This window comes from Pezoporus wallicus, unplaced genomic scaffold (assembly GCF_028554395.1).
Source record: "Pezoporus wallicus isolate ANWC-B61680 ecotype Strahan unplaced genomic scaffold, APGP_CSIRO_Pwel_v1 contig_6814, whole genome shotgun sequence".
Lineage (NCBI taxonomy): Eukaryota > Metazoa > Chordata > Aves > Psittaciformes > Psittacidae > Pezoporus > Pezoporus wallicus.
Genome location: NW_026639755.1, coordinates 254439 through 273488, shown reverse-complemented (window position 1 = coordinate 273488; position 19050 = coordinate 254439). Strand labels below are relative to the sequence as shown.

General features: G+C 41.2%; 1 protein-coding gene across 1 annotated transcript in view; it reads right to left on the bottom strand.

Moving 5' to 3' along the window:
* MAN1A2 (mannosidase alpha class 1A member 2) overlaps window positions 1-18642 on the bottom strand; it is a 139385-nt gene extending 120743 nt beyond the window's left edge. The window contains exon 1 of the mRNA XM_057416009.1: window positions 18116-18642. Coding sequence (XP_057271992.1) covers window positions 18116-18423 — 308 coding nt within the window. The 5' untranslated portion in view covers window positions 18424-18642. The remainder of the gene's footprint in view (window positions 1-18115) is intronic.
* Window positions 18643-19050: the final 408 nt, after the last annotated feature.

The following is a 19050-nucleotide window of genomic DNA, read 5'->3' as shown; positions in this document are numbered from 1 at the left end:
TCAAAATAGTAAGTCTGGTGCTTGACATCCATATGAGGCTTCACCAATTGAGCTAATAGCAGGAGGCTGTCAGCCTCTATCAGTTACTATGTAGGTCAACAACAGAGGAAGAAAAAAAAAAACAAAAACAAACCTTGACAGAGTGGAAAAAAGAGACTCCAGCTATAGTTCCACATTATATTTAAGCTGATTAATACCTAGCTACAGCCAAGTGAAAGCTCCCACTCCAGCCTGCACCAGCTCTGCCACTTGTCAGTGGCTGGTGACCTGATTGAGTGTCTTACCACAGCAAGCTATCTGAGGACTGGTAACACTCCCTTGGTGTTTGTTTGTTCTGCAGTTGGCTTTTTTGCATAGCTATCTCCCTGACTTAGCTGATGGTGAGGTCAGATGACAGCCAAAGCTAACACTGGTAAAGAAGCAGGAGCACTCTTCCCTCTACAGTTGAGTCCACACAGTCTTCCCTTAACAGAATCTGCCAGAGACCAATGTGTAAATGGTAGCTTTAAAGTGACTTGTATAACAAAAAATGAAACTAACTGTAGAGCACCAAGGTCAAAGCCAACAGTAGAATAGCAGAACTAAGAACTACTGGCCAAAATCACAGTGAAATAAATGGACTGAGCAGACAACGCACACAGCACCTTGAGCAAAGATCACCAACAGAAGCACAGGCCATGGCAGGTTAAGCTTTGGGAAGTTCCTCTGACAAACTCAGAGGAGACCCATCTGTAGACGCGACTTCCAGTCAGAGAGATGACACTGTCTTCACTGTACACCCGAGATACAGAAGTCCACCTGTGTGGACTGGTAAGAGAATATACCTAGATGTGTAAGAGTTGCTCACCATCAGCATGGGTCCCCTTTCCTGATCACCAGTCAGATAGTGCACAGGAACACAGCTTCCCTGGTGTTGCTGCAACAAGTCACTGATGCCTAAAAAATGAATGGTTCTGTAGAAACAAGACAACCACCATGTGAAGGATGCTGTATGTCCACACACACTGCTGATTTATTAGGCTGAAGATTGGTTGTATATGAGTGCAGCATTAATAACAATAACAATAATAGTTCGAATACTGGTTTACAGAATAAAGGATGACTCTATATTTCTTTTGTGGGTCACCATCTCTGTGGCAAATCACTCGGTTTCAGGGCTTTAGTCACCCTACAAAAGCAAGCTCTCTTACTCCTTATGCCAGTACTTTGGAGATCAGGCAACAAGCCAGTCAGCCAGCAGTAAGCTGAGCCTGCTGAACAATCACTGACCATTTCAGGCCAAATCAGGTCTCCTAACTGGCTGACTGCCCAAAGGCTGCTGTTGGGGCAAGGATATAAGCAAAATTAAGTGGCTGGGGACACAGCAGAACAGAGCATGAGCTTCTAGTGTTATAGACCTGCACGTTCAGGGATGTTAAATTAGAGCCCAAGCTATAAGGAGCATGTTTTCTTCACAGACTCACATGGCCATTGACTAGTTATTCCCTCCTTTAACATCACCCCTATCCCCTCACTCAGCCACGTGATTTCCTCTTCTCTAGTCTATCCCAATGATATTGCTTCCTCCATTAAGTAAAAAATCACTCCCTACCACCCTAAATTTTATTTATGCCTTAGTGAGCACCAAATTGCTTCAAATATCTCCTTTCCCCAAGGCCACTGATTAGCTTTTGATATCTCACCCACCTCCTCTTATGCCTCACGACAACATCAATCTTGTTCTTAGGGAAAAAGGGAAGAAAGCAAAAGGCACTCTTTTCACAGTCATCCAACCCCTTTTAATTTGCTCTGAGTGCAGTTCCCATCTTCAGCTTTCAAAGAATGAAATTAATTGCTTCTCTTCACCACTACCAAGGCTCTCTGCCTCCCCTGGCTTAAATTCCCCATCCAGGTTCCTGTTCCTTATCAGGTACTTCTTTCCTTTTGCCCACCTCCTACACTGGAAAAAAGAGAATTATATTAACTGAAGCAATGTCCTCTTCCTGATGTCTGTGCTAAGAAGGGGCAACTCAGTAAGCATGGTAGCTCCCTCCTTTTATACCACAAGTCTTCTCAGCAGCCTGATATCCTGCAGTAAACCCCAGACTCTCACCACCTGAAGAAAAACAGCTGGACAAAATTAGCTAGTTAAAGCAACAAGCATTGTATTAGTCTGATCTTAGTCTAGAAGTTCTCAATTGTTCACATATAAAATAAGTCGACAGCAAAAATACACATAAAGAGATAAAGGCCATCACAAAGCGAAAGTAGCAAATATCAGATAATGTAGACTCAGAGATGGCAAACTTTCAGGTAAGCAGATGGTACTAGACTTCTCTGCACAGGAAACCCTCTGGCAGGGCCTACAGAGCTGTAAGGAAGCGACTACCCTCACACAGATGTTCTGTTGACACATGCTACCACATTTCCCTAATGCTATTTTACTCCCCCAGCCAGAGCTGCTTTGCACATCCCAGAAGCAACACTGCTTAAAATACCATCTTGGAAATTCACATGGACTCTCAGATTCATCTTCCCGTTCCACCTATAACGGTTATCATATAGCTATATGGCAAAACCCGATACCTGCCTATCAATGCATTTAAAAATAGTAGTTAACACTCATAGTACCATAAGCCATGCACTAAAATGTATGGCAAAGGGCTTGAAAATGAAGAGGGGTAAAACCCTGGGATCTACCATATGATACTGATACAATCTCTTCACTATAGGGAAACAATACTACTAGGGGTGTGCAGCTTAGTCCAAACACAGATCTACAGCAATTTCTCTTGACTTGCTCCTCTCACTACCAAGAAACAGTTATGCACAACCCTCCTGTCTAATACAGCATCAGTGCTAGTCAGCTTTACTATGGCACAGGAGCAGCATTTGATTTGTCTGAAAGACACAGATGAGCACCTTATATTGCAGGATCAGCAGGACCACAATAGCCAGCAGTGCTCCTGTCCTTCCATGTGGTAGCAGTTTAAAACATAGGCCTGCTTCACAAAAACTGGAAGAATTACAGGGCAATAGCAGGGGGAAAAAACTAATTTGAACTCAGTCTCAGAATAAAAATCACTTTCAGAAGTTATTTTGTGATGTGCTGTGAGATAATCCCTGGCAGGGCAGGAGCTGCAGTCATTGTTCTGTTAAGCACAGTCCTTACTTATTTCAGGGGAAAAAAACAAATACATATAGCACTTATACTGCGATTCAAAAGGATTTCATACAAGAGGACATGGATTGCAGTGTGGATATATTTTTAACAGCAATATTAATTAAAACAGAAATACTCTATAAAAGTCTTCTCTCACACAGCACCACTAGGACCGGCAACAAGTAATGAGCAGCAAAGCTTTATATCCCACTGCTTGGCAAAATCAGCCAAAATAGTAACTAAAGATAGCACAACAAAATACCTGGAAATCATGACATGTGGTCTAACCTGCACTGCACAACAGAGCAAAACTGTATCTCTTTATTCCCAGAGTTCTTTAATCTTGTCGATAAAGCAGAGGATGAAAGACAACAGTGCGACAAATTATTTAGCCTTCCTTTTAAGGTAGGTGCTTTTAAGAAGTTTCCACATTAAATAACCCACCCTGCTTATAAACTACACAGTTTTGCTTCAAGAGGCAGATAATTTGGTGTTCAGGGCTTTTTTTCCCTTTTAAAAAAGGCCAGGAAAAAAAAGCAATACTGGATTAGTAACTTCACCCAAAACACGTAACAATGCAAGGCTCACGCTGCTCAGTACATTTATGAATATGGAAAGCAGATTTTTGCACATCAGAAGAGAATATAGCCGCTGTCACAGAATCACAGAAAGGGTGAAGAGGGAAGGGACCTCTGGAGGTCATCTGGTCCAACCCCCCTGCTCAAGCAGGGCCACCTAAAACCAGTTGCTCAGGACCATGTCCATACAGCTTCTGAATATCTACAAGGATGCAGCTATCATTGCCATATATTGTGCAGTGGACTTTCCTCGTATATAAGCAAGCTGCAGAGAATATGAGTGATACTCCTCTGTGAAAGACACCTTCCCAACTGCAACTTCTTTCCCACTGGGAAAACAATACTGTTGATAGCCAGCTAGGTTAGAAAAATTCAGCACCTAGTCTAAGGAATGACTGATTCACAAACAAGGTAAGAATGTTAGCATCATGATGGAAAACACAACAGAATGCAAGTATAAAAGAGGAAATTGTGATGTGTAAACTGCTCTTATACATTGCAATGAAGTCAGCTAAAGATGACTTGGCATTCTTCAGGAACTGCTAAGCGAATCTTTTTTCATATACATCTGCAATAAAAATATTGTCAGGGTACAAGTGAAACAAAATATAGCAAATAAGTAAAGTTTCAGTATTACATACATCTAAGACTCTAGTATAGTAGAGCATCTAGTATATACATCCAGAGCTATCATGGATGTTTTTCATAAACCTATAATAAAATGAACACATTAAAGTAAAGCAACGCGATGTTGATTAATAGCTATGAATGCCATTTCCAGTATCGGTGAAATACTTTAATATTAAAATCTTTTACAGATTACATATTCAGGCTTTAAGATGTATGCAACAACAGATGAGCTGGAGACAAACTACTCTTGACATGACCAGAAAATACATGAAATGCAGCAACCCAAAACCTGCATCTAAAATAATAGAAGAGGTGGGGATATAAAATGTCTCAGCAATCTGATCTCTGAATTTTCTTCAACAGAATCTCAGATTTTTCAGATAGCTTTATGAGCAGCATATAGTAAACAATATTATCTGTCTCTGTTAATTTACTTAATACAATCACATATACACCCAACATGTAAAGTCTAATTTCTTCCTTGTCTACCACCACTGTTGTCAACTTTCTGAATTCCCAGCAATAAAATGCAGCCCAGGGACAGCTGCAGTCATATGTTTGATTCCTCTAAGATTAAATTAAAATCTGTTTCATTAGCTCAAATTATTATGGTAACTTCCTTACCTCTTCATGAAAAAGAGGCAACTTCCTTAACAAATATGTTATAACAGTATATAATTAATAAAGAGATGAGTCAAACAAGACGTCATTGTTCACCTGACTAATGGAAACTCTGGAACTAGAAAACAACGCACAACTTTTTCTTTCACTGCCTGTAGGCAACAAAATCACGTTTATTTTGAGAAGTTCAGAACTAATACTTTCAAACACATTGGTCCAGAGTAAACAAGCATGCAGCCCCAAGATAAACCAGGAGCTCCAACTCTTTATGACGCAAAGTCCAATGTGAGCTCAGGCTCAGCTCCAAAGCCAAACTGTTACGTTACAAGAGGATAATCTCGTAAGCCACAAAAGGCAAGAAAAAAAAAGAGTAAAATTGCTGAGATATTAATTCATGAGCAAATCAAAAAGGCATAAAATCTGAGAAAAAAAGCAGTTGAGTTGTAATATGCTAACTCAGTAAGATCAAGAATCAATCCACTCCAAGAATCAAATGTTTTCCTACCTTTTACCTTTCAGGCCACCAAGGACTCACTAAGCTGGTAAACACATTAATCCACAGTAAATAGCCTAACTGGCTAGGCTCTGCACAAGCCAGCAAGTAATTGCTGTGGTTTTCCTGCTTGAAGAACCTCCTTGTATGCTAGAGGATGCCAAACACATACCCACAGCAATTTTATACAGAAAGACTCTATTTCTGAAGATTAATGCTGTGGCAAAAGGTCACATCCTTGCAGCTGTTGTCATGCATAGAAGTTAATATTAGTTGGAAGTTTTTTCCAAACCTAAAGTAAAGGTACCACAAAATCAGGCACACAGACTAGGAAAAGGAAGCTTAACTCCCTCCCCTATAAACATTATGACACCTTCAGTTATTACAATTTTGGATTCCAGAGAGAAGGGATGGAAGAAGAAATAAAGAACACAAAACATGGTATTTAAGACAGCTGTCAAAACCTAAAATAGCTTTCCTTCTTGAGGACTGAAGTTTCATGGAGGCTTCTATTTACTCTCACTTCTTAAAATTCAATCAATCATTCTTAATGGGTTAAAAGAAGATGAAGCAATATGAGCCACCCACCAGCACAATGTGTCTTGGGACCACACCTAACCTTTGTGGGAGAAAGGTTGAGGCAACAGTTATCAGTGATCTGAAGAACAGCATGACATAAAGGAACAAAAGAAAAACTTCGAGGTTACACTTCCATCCAACTCCTCCTATATTTTCCTTCCCCATCAGCTTTCTAGTCTCCACACAGAAGAGAAGATGGTGATGCAGATTTAGATGTCACAATTGGACAGCACTTGCCACCTTTACAGCTCTGCTTTATTTCAACTGCTGAGCACTGAACTGAAAACTGTAGGGTCAAATTGCTATAAATAACTAACCAATTTTACAAAAAGGAGAGCTAGAGAAGAAACTAAAAATAAAACATAAAACCAAAAACCATCCACCACAAACGGCTTTGAACACTTTGATGTAAATATAAAGCTTTCTAATTTGCAAAGGGCATTCTATTTTAAGCATTACTGAACCCACCTGAAAGGTGGTGAGGCAAGGTTATGGTTGACACAGTTTAAGGCAACTTTTCAAGGCAGCTTGGAAGAACTCTATTTGGTCTGCAGAGGTTCCAGAATTTCTTCTTAGTAACAGAAGTCAGATAGAAAAATGAATGTGTGAAGTATGAAATTTAAGGGATATTTTCATTGTTTTATACTTTCACATGTTCTATAGTTACTAGAACATTACACAATATTACTTGGTTTGCTTTTTTCTAAAAGTTCCATACTATGAACCCTTGAAGGTTCAAAACAAACCTGCTAGGGAACCAAAGAAGTAAATGCAACTTACTCAAAAACTATACATGCAGCTTCGGAGATAAAGCTTCTTGTTGGTTTGTTAACTTGTTACTGAACGAAAGGAAGTTCCACAGATATTTCCTTGAGACTTTTTTTCCTTTTAAACTCAAAAGGCATTTGAAATTCTCCCAGGATCACAACCAGCAAATTCTAGACCATGAAAAGTGTTGAAAAAACTGTTGGAGCAAGTCCAGAGGAGGCCATGAGGATGATCGGGGGGCTGGAGCACAGGCTGAGAACACTGGGGCTGTTGAGCCTGGAGAAGAGACATTAGAGCAGCCTTTCCAGTATCTGAAGGGGGCCTACAAGGATGCTGGAGTGGGACTCTTCATTAGGGACTGCAGTGACAGGACAAGGGGTCATAGGTTCTCACTGAAACAGGGGAAGTTCAGGTTAGCTATAAGGAAGAAGTTCTTCACTGTGAGGGTGGTGAGGCACTGATACAGGCTGCCCAAGGAAGTTGTGAATGTTCCATCCCTGTCAGTATTCAAGGCCAGACTGGACAGAGCCTCAGGTGACATGGTCTAGTGTGAGGTGTCCTTATCCATGGCAGGGGGTTAGAACTAGATTATCTTAAGGTCCTTCCATACCCAAACTGTTCTACGATTCTACTAAACTGCAATCTCATGCTCCGGATTGACCAGGTGACTTGTATCACCATCTAAACCTCCCCGTCCAAACGAAAGGTTGCATTTACTTTGCAGCGCCTGAAGTTTCTCCTGCAAGTGCTCCTGCAGGTTACATTACCACTAGAAACGTCACATATTTCATTGAGCATAACGATTCAGGCATCTTGCCAAATTGACATGAATATGTCAAGCCTCATTTTTCTTTGTAATAGCAGTAGACTGGATGATCTAGTCCCACTGTAGTGCGACAGCCAGATGCTACTCTGAGAAAAAAAATATATCTAAAGAGGGGAGTGGGGGTATCAAGCAAACAGCAATAGCATATCCAGCTGAATAAAATTAGTGCTCAAGTGATTTATAGAAACCAAAATAAACCTATCAAAAACTACAGATGCATAAAAAAAAAAGCCCAGAGAAAACAAAGACCTGGGTTTCATATGTAGCGGTAGTAACATGATCTCAAAAATTCTGCTGTTTCACAACACTATACAAGAACAAAGTCACCATTAGGCATCTGACTCCATTAGTCAATAAACTGTTCCCATTGCCTACTCTGGCCAGCTAGCCGCTGTCAAACATTGCAATGCTAGCGCAGGACTGAGTAAAAGCCAGCCAGAAAGATTCTAGGTTCTTTCCCATCCCTGTTTTTTTGTTGTTCTTTTTTACATTAAGTAACACCAAGAATGACAAGTTGATGGGAAGTTTTTTTGTTTGGTTTTAGGTAGCATTTTTTGGTGAGTTGTGGTGGCAATTTTATAAAAACAGCTTCCTTTGGTTACCAATACAACTTTGAATGACTACGAATGATTCCCAAGTGTTGTGCTCACCAACATTACTACAAGAAAAAGCTAAACCAATTTCATAACAAGTTGTTCACAAAAATTTCCAGTAGAATATCAGTTACCTCACTGGTTTTAAAGTTTCATCTGCAAGCACTGGAATGACAGTAGGGGCAACTGATTATCCACTTCACTGAACAGTTTATAGATGTCCTATATACAGATACCTTGTTATCCTTCCACAGGTGTCAGTCCAGTGAGAAAGTCTGCAGATATTGTACAAAACAAACATTTCTCAGTTATCAGGGTGACAGTTATAGTAGTGCAGTTAAGTTCCCTTTCATCATCTGGGATGTGAACTAGTAATTAATTTCACATAGAAATAGGCATGTATAACGTTCATACTCTATGAACTGCACTGACTTGAACCAGTTTAACAAGTATAATAATTCATTGATCCAACTTGACAGTTTTGAAGTACATACATCAGTTTTAACAGTCCAGAGTAACAACTGGTTAAAATAATGTACAAGATACAGTGCTAAAACTAAAGTCAAACATATGTTTTAATTCTTAGCACTGTTTTCCATTTGTTTTGATTTTTTCCTTTTTACTGGAAAATAGCTGTTTCACAGACCCACCAATACTTTAATTGCCATGGATTCCACTGTTTCTAGAAGGTGGAATTAGTTACAAAAGTAGAAAGCTGAATTCCTTGAATATGCTTTATAACATCAGAAATCCATGATGCAGAAGAACTCACCTGCCCCTCTGCAGTATTGTCTTCTCCAGAGCACTGTGTATTTCAATTGAGAATTCAATTCAATACATGTGTTACTCTAACTTGGAGAGCACTCTCCACTCAAATAGAAGCCTACAGCAGCAGAACAGATGCCTTTTGGAACTAAAGATGTGTGATTACAGCACTGGGAAAACAGACACATGCTTGCATCATCTGTGATTATTAAGTTTAGAATTAAACAGTCTTTAGTGTTTCCAAGATAAACCTGATTAACAAGAGATTTAAAAGGTCACTAAAACATGGTTCTTAGTCAAACTAATTCACACTTCTATGTTTTCAGGACTGAATTTTCTTTTTCTTTGGGGGGTGGAGGAAAGGGAGAATATTGTATCTTACACAGAAAAATAACTCCCCTCTTCTCTGAAAAGCATCTTTGCCACTACTTGTGCCATCTCAAATAAGCCCAGAGAGTCACAGAATTTTCTCCAAGGTTTTTTTTTAAAGCATAGGGCAAATTTTATTTCATAAAAGTAATGAAAACAAGCAGGAAGTCTATGGACCAGAAAGTCAGCTATGGATTATGATTTTGTTTATATATACATCAGAAAGGATGCAAGTGTTCTGAAGCAAAAGCCGATCCCCTAACTTGAACAGGGAAAATAGTAAACAGCACTTAAAAATGCAACACATTTGTAATGATGGCACCACATCCAGAAAAATCAGCTGAGAAGACAGTGCATGCTGAAAGCTATTCTTACCAGCCAACAAACGTAAACCACAAGCACAAACCAGTGTATTCAGCACAAGTTTACTGATCTGGCAGGATATTCAGAGCAAGATGGCAGGTATGATCTTCCCCATCACACCAAAGGATTTAAGGGATATGCCACTCACACGGACAAGATGTTTTTCTTACCCTTTGTGAGCACATTCAGTTTGATCCAACAAAAAATAAAAGGGATTAGTTTGATCTACCACTGGAAGTCACCTGCTCGTAAGTGGCCTGACTGTACACTCAGAACACGTCAGCAGGTCCACAGAAAAATGATAAGAAAATTACTGGGAGACAGAAACTACTTAATACAGCTTGCCTGTGCAAACTTCAAATGCCTTGCTGGCCTACAAACAGTGCTAAACCTCAGCAGAAATGAATGTCATCTTACAAAAGCCTTCCAAGTTACTACCAGCACACATTAAATGTGAAAATTGCCATTTCTACATGCTGGTGTTAATAGACACAAAGTAATCTCATTTAAGAGCTCTTTAAATCTTTATACAGCAAGAAAATACTTTCATCTTATGAGCTCCCTCAAAGCTGAGATTTTGCTCATGCCATACTGATTATACATAACTTTAAGCCAAATGAAAACCTTCAACTTGCTCTCTCAAAAAGAATCATACAAAATAGCTACCTGCCGCTGCAAGCCTCAACAGCAGAAAGGAGTTGGGGAAGCATTTACAAAATCCTCTGGTGGTTTAAGAGGTGACTAACAAGTAAATAAAACATAAAACATGAACAAAACAAACACCAAATGACATACATAAGGTGATCCAGTTCAGGGGTTTGCATCATATTAAAAAACCATAAATAAAGGCAGCAAGAGAGTCATACATATGATTCAACATTTGGACAAATAAATCCCATGATTCAACACTTATGCAAAGTTAGCAGAACTAACGCAGCCCCATACTTCATATGTTAACAGCCTTTAGCTTTCTGCGCCAATGAGCCCTACCACCTCAGTAATCCACCCATTACTACTGGCATCCCATCAAACCCAGCAGTTCCCTGCCACATCATTAATTTCTGATCACCCTTCTCCAGCAATCAGTGAAGAACAGAGGACACATGCTGTAGCTGGTTCAGAGCAGCTCTTGTGCAGATTGACCAAGCAGCAGACTAAGTATCCTGGGCTCATAGCTGTGATCCCTCCTTCAGCATTGTCCCTAATTAAGGTCTTTCTTTCACCCAGCACTGAGATATGCACAAGATACAGAAACATACTTATTTTGACATATTACCCTTTACTACTGATAGATGTTATGGGGGAGAAAGAAGGAATACAGAACAGAACAGGGTCAGTGAGCACTGCAAGCAAACATAAGGCACAGACACAAACTTTGCTGGCTTAGGAGACAAGGCTGAAGTTACCTTTAAAAAGCAGCCTCTTAGAAAATAAGGTTAACAAATAGCCTAGAACTTTTCTCATTTTTTTTTTCAAGTTCTGTTTTAAAAACACCAGTGTACCTGGTTGGGCTACCAGGTACCACACAATGGAAGTTACCAGGCATTTTTGAGAATACCAGTTATTTCCAAGTTCTTCAAACACTAAATAATGGCACAGAACCTCCATATCTTTGAGAGATTAGATGAAGATACATAATTTACTCTGTGGAGGACACTAGATCAGACAACATAAAGACAAAAGGAACCAAAGGTTACAAATTTTACAAGCAAACATATGACAAGAACTTAGCAGTTCTCAAAGCTTTTCCCAATATTTGCTCCTGATGAATGTGTGCACTCTCAATGCATTAGGTTAATAAAGTAAAATCTATTTGTTGAATTTGAAGACAAACAGCAGAATTCATATTGATTAAATAAAAGGTAAATACACTATAAATGCAGGTATTTTGGAAAAGTTAGAATCATACAGAACACCTGGAGCCCTCAGACTTTTTATTTCAAGGTTTCGGGCAGCAAGGGAAAAGTGCTTAAACCATGACATCCCCCTTACTACCCTGCTGGCCTCACACACTCCTCTCTCCAAACTGTTAACTTGCAACAAAACTCTCAATGTTAGTAACAAAGTGATCATGTAGTTACTGAATCAGGAGAGATGACAGTCCCCACTAGCGCTTGGAAATGGAAATGGAGGGGAAAGAACAAATCTCACATGCTGCATCCAAACATATACCCTCAAATTCCTACTTTGATAGCCTGAATAACTACTGTGAGAAACAGCTGCCTACCCATCCACCCAGACTCAACACTCAACCATACTTAAAGTGGACTTTACAGGCATCTTAGGGAAGAACATAAGAAGAGAAGTGTTACAAAACTTTTCCTCTTTGCCCATATTCAGTCTCAGTTCAATGGTTATGAAAACACGTACACACACACATTATATCACTAACTTGCAATTAGTTTTACATACTTCATAGTTTTACATACATCAGAAAGCAAAAAACCCCTTAACTCAGAACTAGCTGAGTAGGATCAATATGTTTGTATTTACTAGAGGAAATTGAGAACATCAGAAGATGTGGGAACTCTTACAGCGCAATATGCCCACAACTAGCCATGATGCTTACTATTGCCTACACTGCTACCATCATTAAGCAACCCACATTTATGCTAAAGTTCTTTTGAGATTTTAATCTACAAAACTCCAAATGAACCAAAGTGCTACTGCCTCCCACCCACCAGAAGCTGGACTAAATCCAGCCAGCAGACTTCCTGCAGTTTTCCCACGCCTGATTGTTTTCCAGCATGTAGACAAAGCGTAGATCATGCAGAAAAACAAGTTAAAACTTTTCCTTATTATTTTTAACTGGAAAGGATAAGAAATGGAGAGCACCAGCTCTCAACTCCTCTCTTTCATAATACAGGAAATACTTTGACAAACTGGAGTGCAACAAGATAACTTGAAACAAGCAGTATTCTACATATGATGTAGGCTGTTCAGCAGATGGGGGGGAGGAAGGAGGACATCTAGACAGATGGTCTAGAATTTGCATTTTGCAATTTGAAGATGGAGGCATTTCTCAGCCTACAACACAACACATTTCAGCAGAATCTTAGAAATAATATAAGAGGGTACCTCTCCCACAGTCCAATACAACTCTGGGAGAGATTCAAATTGAGTTTAAGGGTATAACGTGGGGACTCCTGAAGAAATAGAGAGCAAACAAACTCCCATTAATCTTCAAGGACCAGCATAACTTTTCAAGCCTCTTCTCAAAAAGAATGGAGAGCTCCAGAACAGAGAATGGCATGTGGCTATTAAAAACTCCAACTGAGAAAAGTCTTCAGATAGAGATGGGCAGTGCTCTTGAAATAGCTTCAACAGTTGAAGACCAGCACCAAATAGCTACATCTTCTTTGCCCTAGACATACCAGATATTTCTGAACCCTGACTTGGCGCATACTACACCTGCCCATTTCAGCTCCATATGTGCCCATTTCAGTTCACCATGAGGACCTGCATCTTATGCATGTTGACTCTAAAAACCTCTTGCTTCCACGTCAGGCACCTCAGCTTAAACTCAGTGCCCAGAGACAGACTGTGAAGTCTACTTTGAAGACAGGCTCAATTTCATGCAATGAAAAATTGGACAGAGTAGGAGCTGGGGCCCAGCCACTAAAGTGGCTCCTGATTTTTCAGCAGAAAAGACCTAGGTTCTTAGAATCACAAATAGCAAGTAGTCTTAATAGTCTCAGAATAGCAAATAGTCTTAATTACACTAATGAGCTGTGCCTCAAGTAAAGGTGGGAAAGGAAGGGCAGAGTTTTATGCACTTTTATACTTGATGGCATGGCAGAGGATAACAGGAGACACTGATCCCACTGAGTAAGAGGTTAAATTATCTCTGCTTCCCATTTCTACTATGGCTAATTAAGTCATAGACCAGAGAAGATAAAGGTATTCAAAAGAAGCATATAAAGTCTTTCATGTTTCTTTGAAATAAATAAATACAGGATTTAAAAGAAGAAATTAAAACTGAAAGCTCTTGAGAATCATTTTTGTTACTTTCACCTCACCTCTTAAGAGTAGAGACAGCAGCTGCTACTGCTGTAGAGACAAACATGTATTAAGCAACAGAGGTAAGAGCACTTTTAGACTACTGCCATAGCGCTGCTGACCCAAAACTGGACATTATCAAACTGCTTGGCAGTTATCTCTGCATAACACAGGAGCCAATATTCCTTAACTTCACAGAAACAAAGTCAATGGCATGATTCACACTGATATATACATACTCACACATAGAGGCCAAGGCAGTCGAGGTGGCCAGTTGTATTAGCAGCACCTGCTATCAATGCGATGAGATGAGGGTTAGTCTGGGGGCTGTTTTTAAGCTTAAGCAGGAGATATAACTTAAAGGAATACAGAGGAATTTAGCAGCTGAAGATACAGCTCTGCAAATTCTTAAGGACTGAATTGGTGGCACAACAGTAGTCCAAGTGCTGTTAAAAAGTGGCATTGCAGCTTTGAGCTCATAAAATTATGTTGCCTCTAAGATTAATGTACTTTTACCACAGGAATGATCTTAACTTTTGACAAGTAATATAAAGAGCAGCTGCTTGATATATCATTAAAGAAGCCAGTCTTCTCAATTTTCATTTTGCAGATAATCTTATTTCTTAAATAAGATCTGATGAACTGAGAAGATTACAGAGCATCTACATCCTCACTCGTTTACACTAGATGCCAAGAAACCGTAAGAATATATTGTTCTCCTTCCAAAGCTATCCTTCAGACCTGGCACAGAAGAATAAAACATAGAGAGAGCTGGAAAATAACTGGGCAGTGAGAAACACCTGAAATGTTTCTGCGCAGCAGGGGAGATGCAGATGTTTTGAGAAGTAACAGTTATCTGAAACAGCGTAACAAATTTTGAGTGATGCATAAGTTTGCCTGGCAAGATGCGTCTTCGAAACTGTGCCGCTCTCATTCCAGAATATCTGAAATATCCTATTTGAAATGAAGAGAAATTCATCTTCTGGAAGTGCAATAGATTTTTAAAAAGCATGTATATGCACGCATCTTCACAAGTCCTGGACTAGTCTCTTCCACTTTCTCCCAGAGGCAAAATTTTGTGGTACACCTCCCCAACATTACTAACCCATTCCCCATTATCCTGCAAGCGTAAATGAAGAGCTTACCCATGAAAGAAACAGCTAAAAATTCGTATTAACTTGCACTGCTGCCCATTCATTTCCCAAAATATAAACTGCAGTTTTATTCCAGATTTTAACCACCTTCTTACAAGAAAGCTGTTTTTCTTTGGATGATGGACAAGGACACTGTAATCCTTGAAAGAATACTTTATCAGGAAGAGAGTGGGATCTCCCTGCCTTTTGATGCCTGGAAGGTGAGAAGTAAAGAAGGACAAGAACAGTAAAAAACAACAGCTTAATGGCAGATGCAAAGTTAATGTTGCCAAGAGCTAACAATAATTATAAAAACACTCAAGAATGCCAAGGGGGCCTAGGAAAAGAGGTGGGAAAGCAATGTGAGGAATACAGAAAACATCCAGTGAGAAACATTGCTTGTGCACCCAACAGCAAATCACAGCTGCATGACAATCCTCTACCTATATCATTGCTGTATTTTGCTAGAAGACAGAAACACGAATATGCTCCAATAGCCTACTAAGCTCAAAATTTGAGGGGTAGGAGAAAATAAGCATTAAATTATTATAGCCTATATACCAAGGGAGCAACACAATAATGGTATGTGGGTTTAAATAATCTGATAGAGGTCAAAACCAGCATTCACAGAAGAAAACACTTTCCTCCAGTCACTAAATCAATACCTGTCATTTCATGATCAAGTGTATACTTCATACGAATGACCTTCAATCCAATTTCTTCCAAAGTCCACAATTCTTGTAAATACAGTTTGTCAATCCAACATCACGGTACAGATCTTAGACCACATTATTCTTTGTATTCACAGTAGGTTAATTTCTCTTGATCTTATGTACTGTATCTCCTCAGTGCCATTCAAAAAACAACACTTAAATTGACACTTGACTTTGCTCCTTGATGGTAATCTGAATATTTTTCCCTTCTCAAACTGAGGTAACAACCTAGAATTCACTACTGAAGACCCTATACTTTCTCAAAATACTGTCTGTCAATGTCCCTACAACCCAGGAGTAGGAACTCAACAATGAAAATGGCAATTCGTATTTTCCTTTATGTAAAACAGTCACTGCATCATCTCAAAGCTAGCAAATGGCCTGTTGATAAGACTATGTGGTAATAAGCCAAAAAAGCTGCTCCAGAAACAAAGCACAACACCTGGGTTCACATTGATTAACATGACATTCACACAAGTGTCTTACAAGCAGGTTAAACAAGCAGGCTTTTTTTAGTAGTTAAGACTTCCCTGGAGTAACCCAGTGGTCTGCAGGGCTCAAACAACAGGAATAGTATCTATTTTTGCTCAAATTAAAAAAACAAAACAAAAAACTGTACATGAGAGGGGCAATTTTAGGTGGTGGGGTAGGGGAAGGTACACACATTCATAGTTAATGGAGGGACCACAGGAGAGTTAACTGATGACAGGATAACCACTTTGTTTAAGAGCAGATCCCAAACAAGCAAAACACATTTAGCTCCAACAGTTGCAAGTTACTGGTTATCCATGTATGACAGAAAAATAGCATGCATATCACTACTAAAGCTGTAGCCCCAGTAATTATACTTAAAGAGGAAACCCGAAAAGGACACATGTAAGTGGGTTAATCAAGAGCATCACTCCAGAACTATCGGTATCAGTAAACTTCATTTTCTGTGGCCCACCTACTGAGCAACACAAGGTAGAACAGTCACAGCTGGAGTTCTGAACATTTCTGAACTCTTCCTTCTTTTGTTGCACCTGTCTTCTACTTTAGAACCTGATTTTGAATGCATGTACCACAGTGATGGGGGGAGCTAAGAATTCAGATCATCAAAAAAAAAAAAAGAATGAGAACTTCAAGAGCACATTAGAGAGTCCCTAAACCTATGTTTTGTGCAACATTTAACCGCACAAGCAATTAATGCCATAGACAAAAGAAGTTCTTGTTAAATATTAAGCATCCATACCCCTTCAGTTAGGGAGAAAGAGCTCATAAGTATCACAAGGCATCCAACAGCAAAGATGCCTTAAGAAAAAATACCACAGTATTCAGGTAGTCTTTATAACTCATAACAGATGAGCAGAGAGGCACTTACACCCTCTCCTTTTAATCTAGCACAGATAACCTTTAAATAATTAAGTCAACAGGATATGTTTTAAACTGTTCTCAAAGGAAATGCCATCAGCATAAGCCACCTTTCTTTAAATTTCACTGTATTACTAATTTGAGTATGAAGAGCTTATATTTTATCACCCATAATGATCACATTTTCACATCTTGGACAGTGAAGAGAGATCAGTCAGCTTCACTATGACCCATGCACTATGGTAGGATTTAAGCGTTTAAAGTAAGTTAATATAAAGAGCAGCTGCTTGACACATCATTAAAGAAGCAAGTCTGCTCAATTTTTATTTTACAGATAATCTTGTGTTTTTAAAAAAAAAAATCTGATAAATTGAGGAGACTGCAGGGCATCTACATCCTCATGTACATTGGAAGGAGACAATGTATAAAACAGATTTAAAAAATGAGAGTTGAAGGCTTAACTTCACACAACTTTGCCTTTAACATTTAGAGGCTTGTGCTGCACAAAGCTTTAGGCAGCCCAAAAAGCTATCAGCAGCATGACATTTACCCTTCTTACTCTTCATTACCTTCAATTTCTTCACACTGGCAAACACAGTTATGGAAACTCAGACACCGGCGTCTCCAGCTGTCTGGATATAGCGTTATAACAGTGATTTTAAGGGACAGAAAAGGGGACCGAGCCATCTACACTAGTTCTGTGTCCTGCACATCACAAGCTGACAGCCTCAGGGTCACAGCATGAAGTCTGTCACATCAAAGTTCTTGCTACACTATTCAGCAACAAGCAGCTGGTTTTAAGTAAGCACATAACATCTATAGAAAAGATGCGGCGGTTTTTCAGTCATATATACTGCCTCCACAAATGCCATAACTTAACCCCCTTCTTCCCACGACTGACCCTGGGAATTGGCTAGGGTGAGAAAACAAACCAGTATTTTATCCTCCCAGCCCTCTTTAGCCGGGAGGTTAAATTCACAGTGGTAAAGAAAACACGAAACCACAGCTACATATGGCAGCTGGAGGACACAAAGCTAGAGCCCAGAAGTTGACACTCGTTAGGACGACAGAAGCACGTCAGGGAAAGGAGCGACAGGGATCCGGGAAGGACTTTTTTCAAGGGATCTCCCTTCCACCTGGTTCCGCTCCCAAGGGGAACCCGCTCTGTCTCCACCGGCAAGCCAGGCTCTTACCTGTGCCGGTGCTCGTCGTGCTCTTGCCCGTGAATGAGGAAGCCGCCGAGGTTCTTGCCCCCTTTGCTGGTGTCCACGTGAGGAATGAGCACATCCTCCAAGCCCAGGTCAAAGCGCTTGTGCTTCGAGGAGTCGGGGAGGAAGAAGAAAGCCCCGAAGCACAGGGTGATGAAGGCACTAAGAATCAGGAGCAGGATAAATTTTTCGGAGAGTCTCAAGGTAGCCCTGTGGTGCGGGAAGGCGGAGGCGCCCAGGTTCAGAGGGGGCAGCCTCCGCCCGGAGAGCGGCAGCAAGGCGGGAGTGGTCATCCTTCCGCTAGCGACCACCCCGCGGGGTACGGCTCATCCCTTAGCCTCTGCGGAGCGCCCCGGCGGCGCGGGCCCGGCTCGGCTCGGCCGCCTCCCGGCCCGGCGCGGGAGCTGCGGGCGGCTTCACCATCCTCTCCGAGGGCGCCGGGCCGCGCACTCCCTCGCCTGCCTAACCAGCGAGCGGGGAAACGAAGGGGAGGAGACGGGACCGGAGGAAAGAGAGGCCGGGCCGCCCCAACCGCTCCCCCCGCCTTCCGAGGAGCTCGGGCTGGGGCGCGGCCGCCCCACTACCTGCGTGTCCCTCCTTCCCTCCCTCCCTCGCCCCGGGCCCGGTAGGGCCCGAGCGGGCGGCTTCGGTCAGCGGCGCTCCTCGAGCTCCGCAGCCGTTCGACTGCAGGACGGCAGTGGCGAACAGCAGCAGGCTGCTGGAGGCCCGGCCTGACCCGCGGCGTCCCTCCGCCCGCGTCCCCTGAGCCGGGCCGGGCGGAGGCTCATCCCCACCGCGCCGCCCCGCTGCGAACGCCGCCAGTAACGGCCACCGCAATTCCACTCCGGACCCTCTGCCCGCACTTACGGCGCAGGCGCGCCGGTGGCGGCTGCGCAGGCGCCGTGCACAAAGCGAGGTCT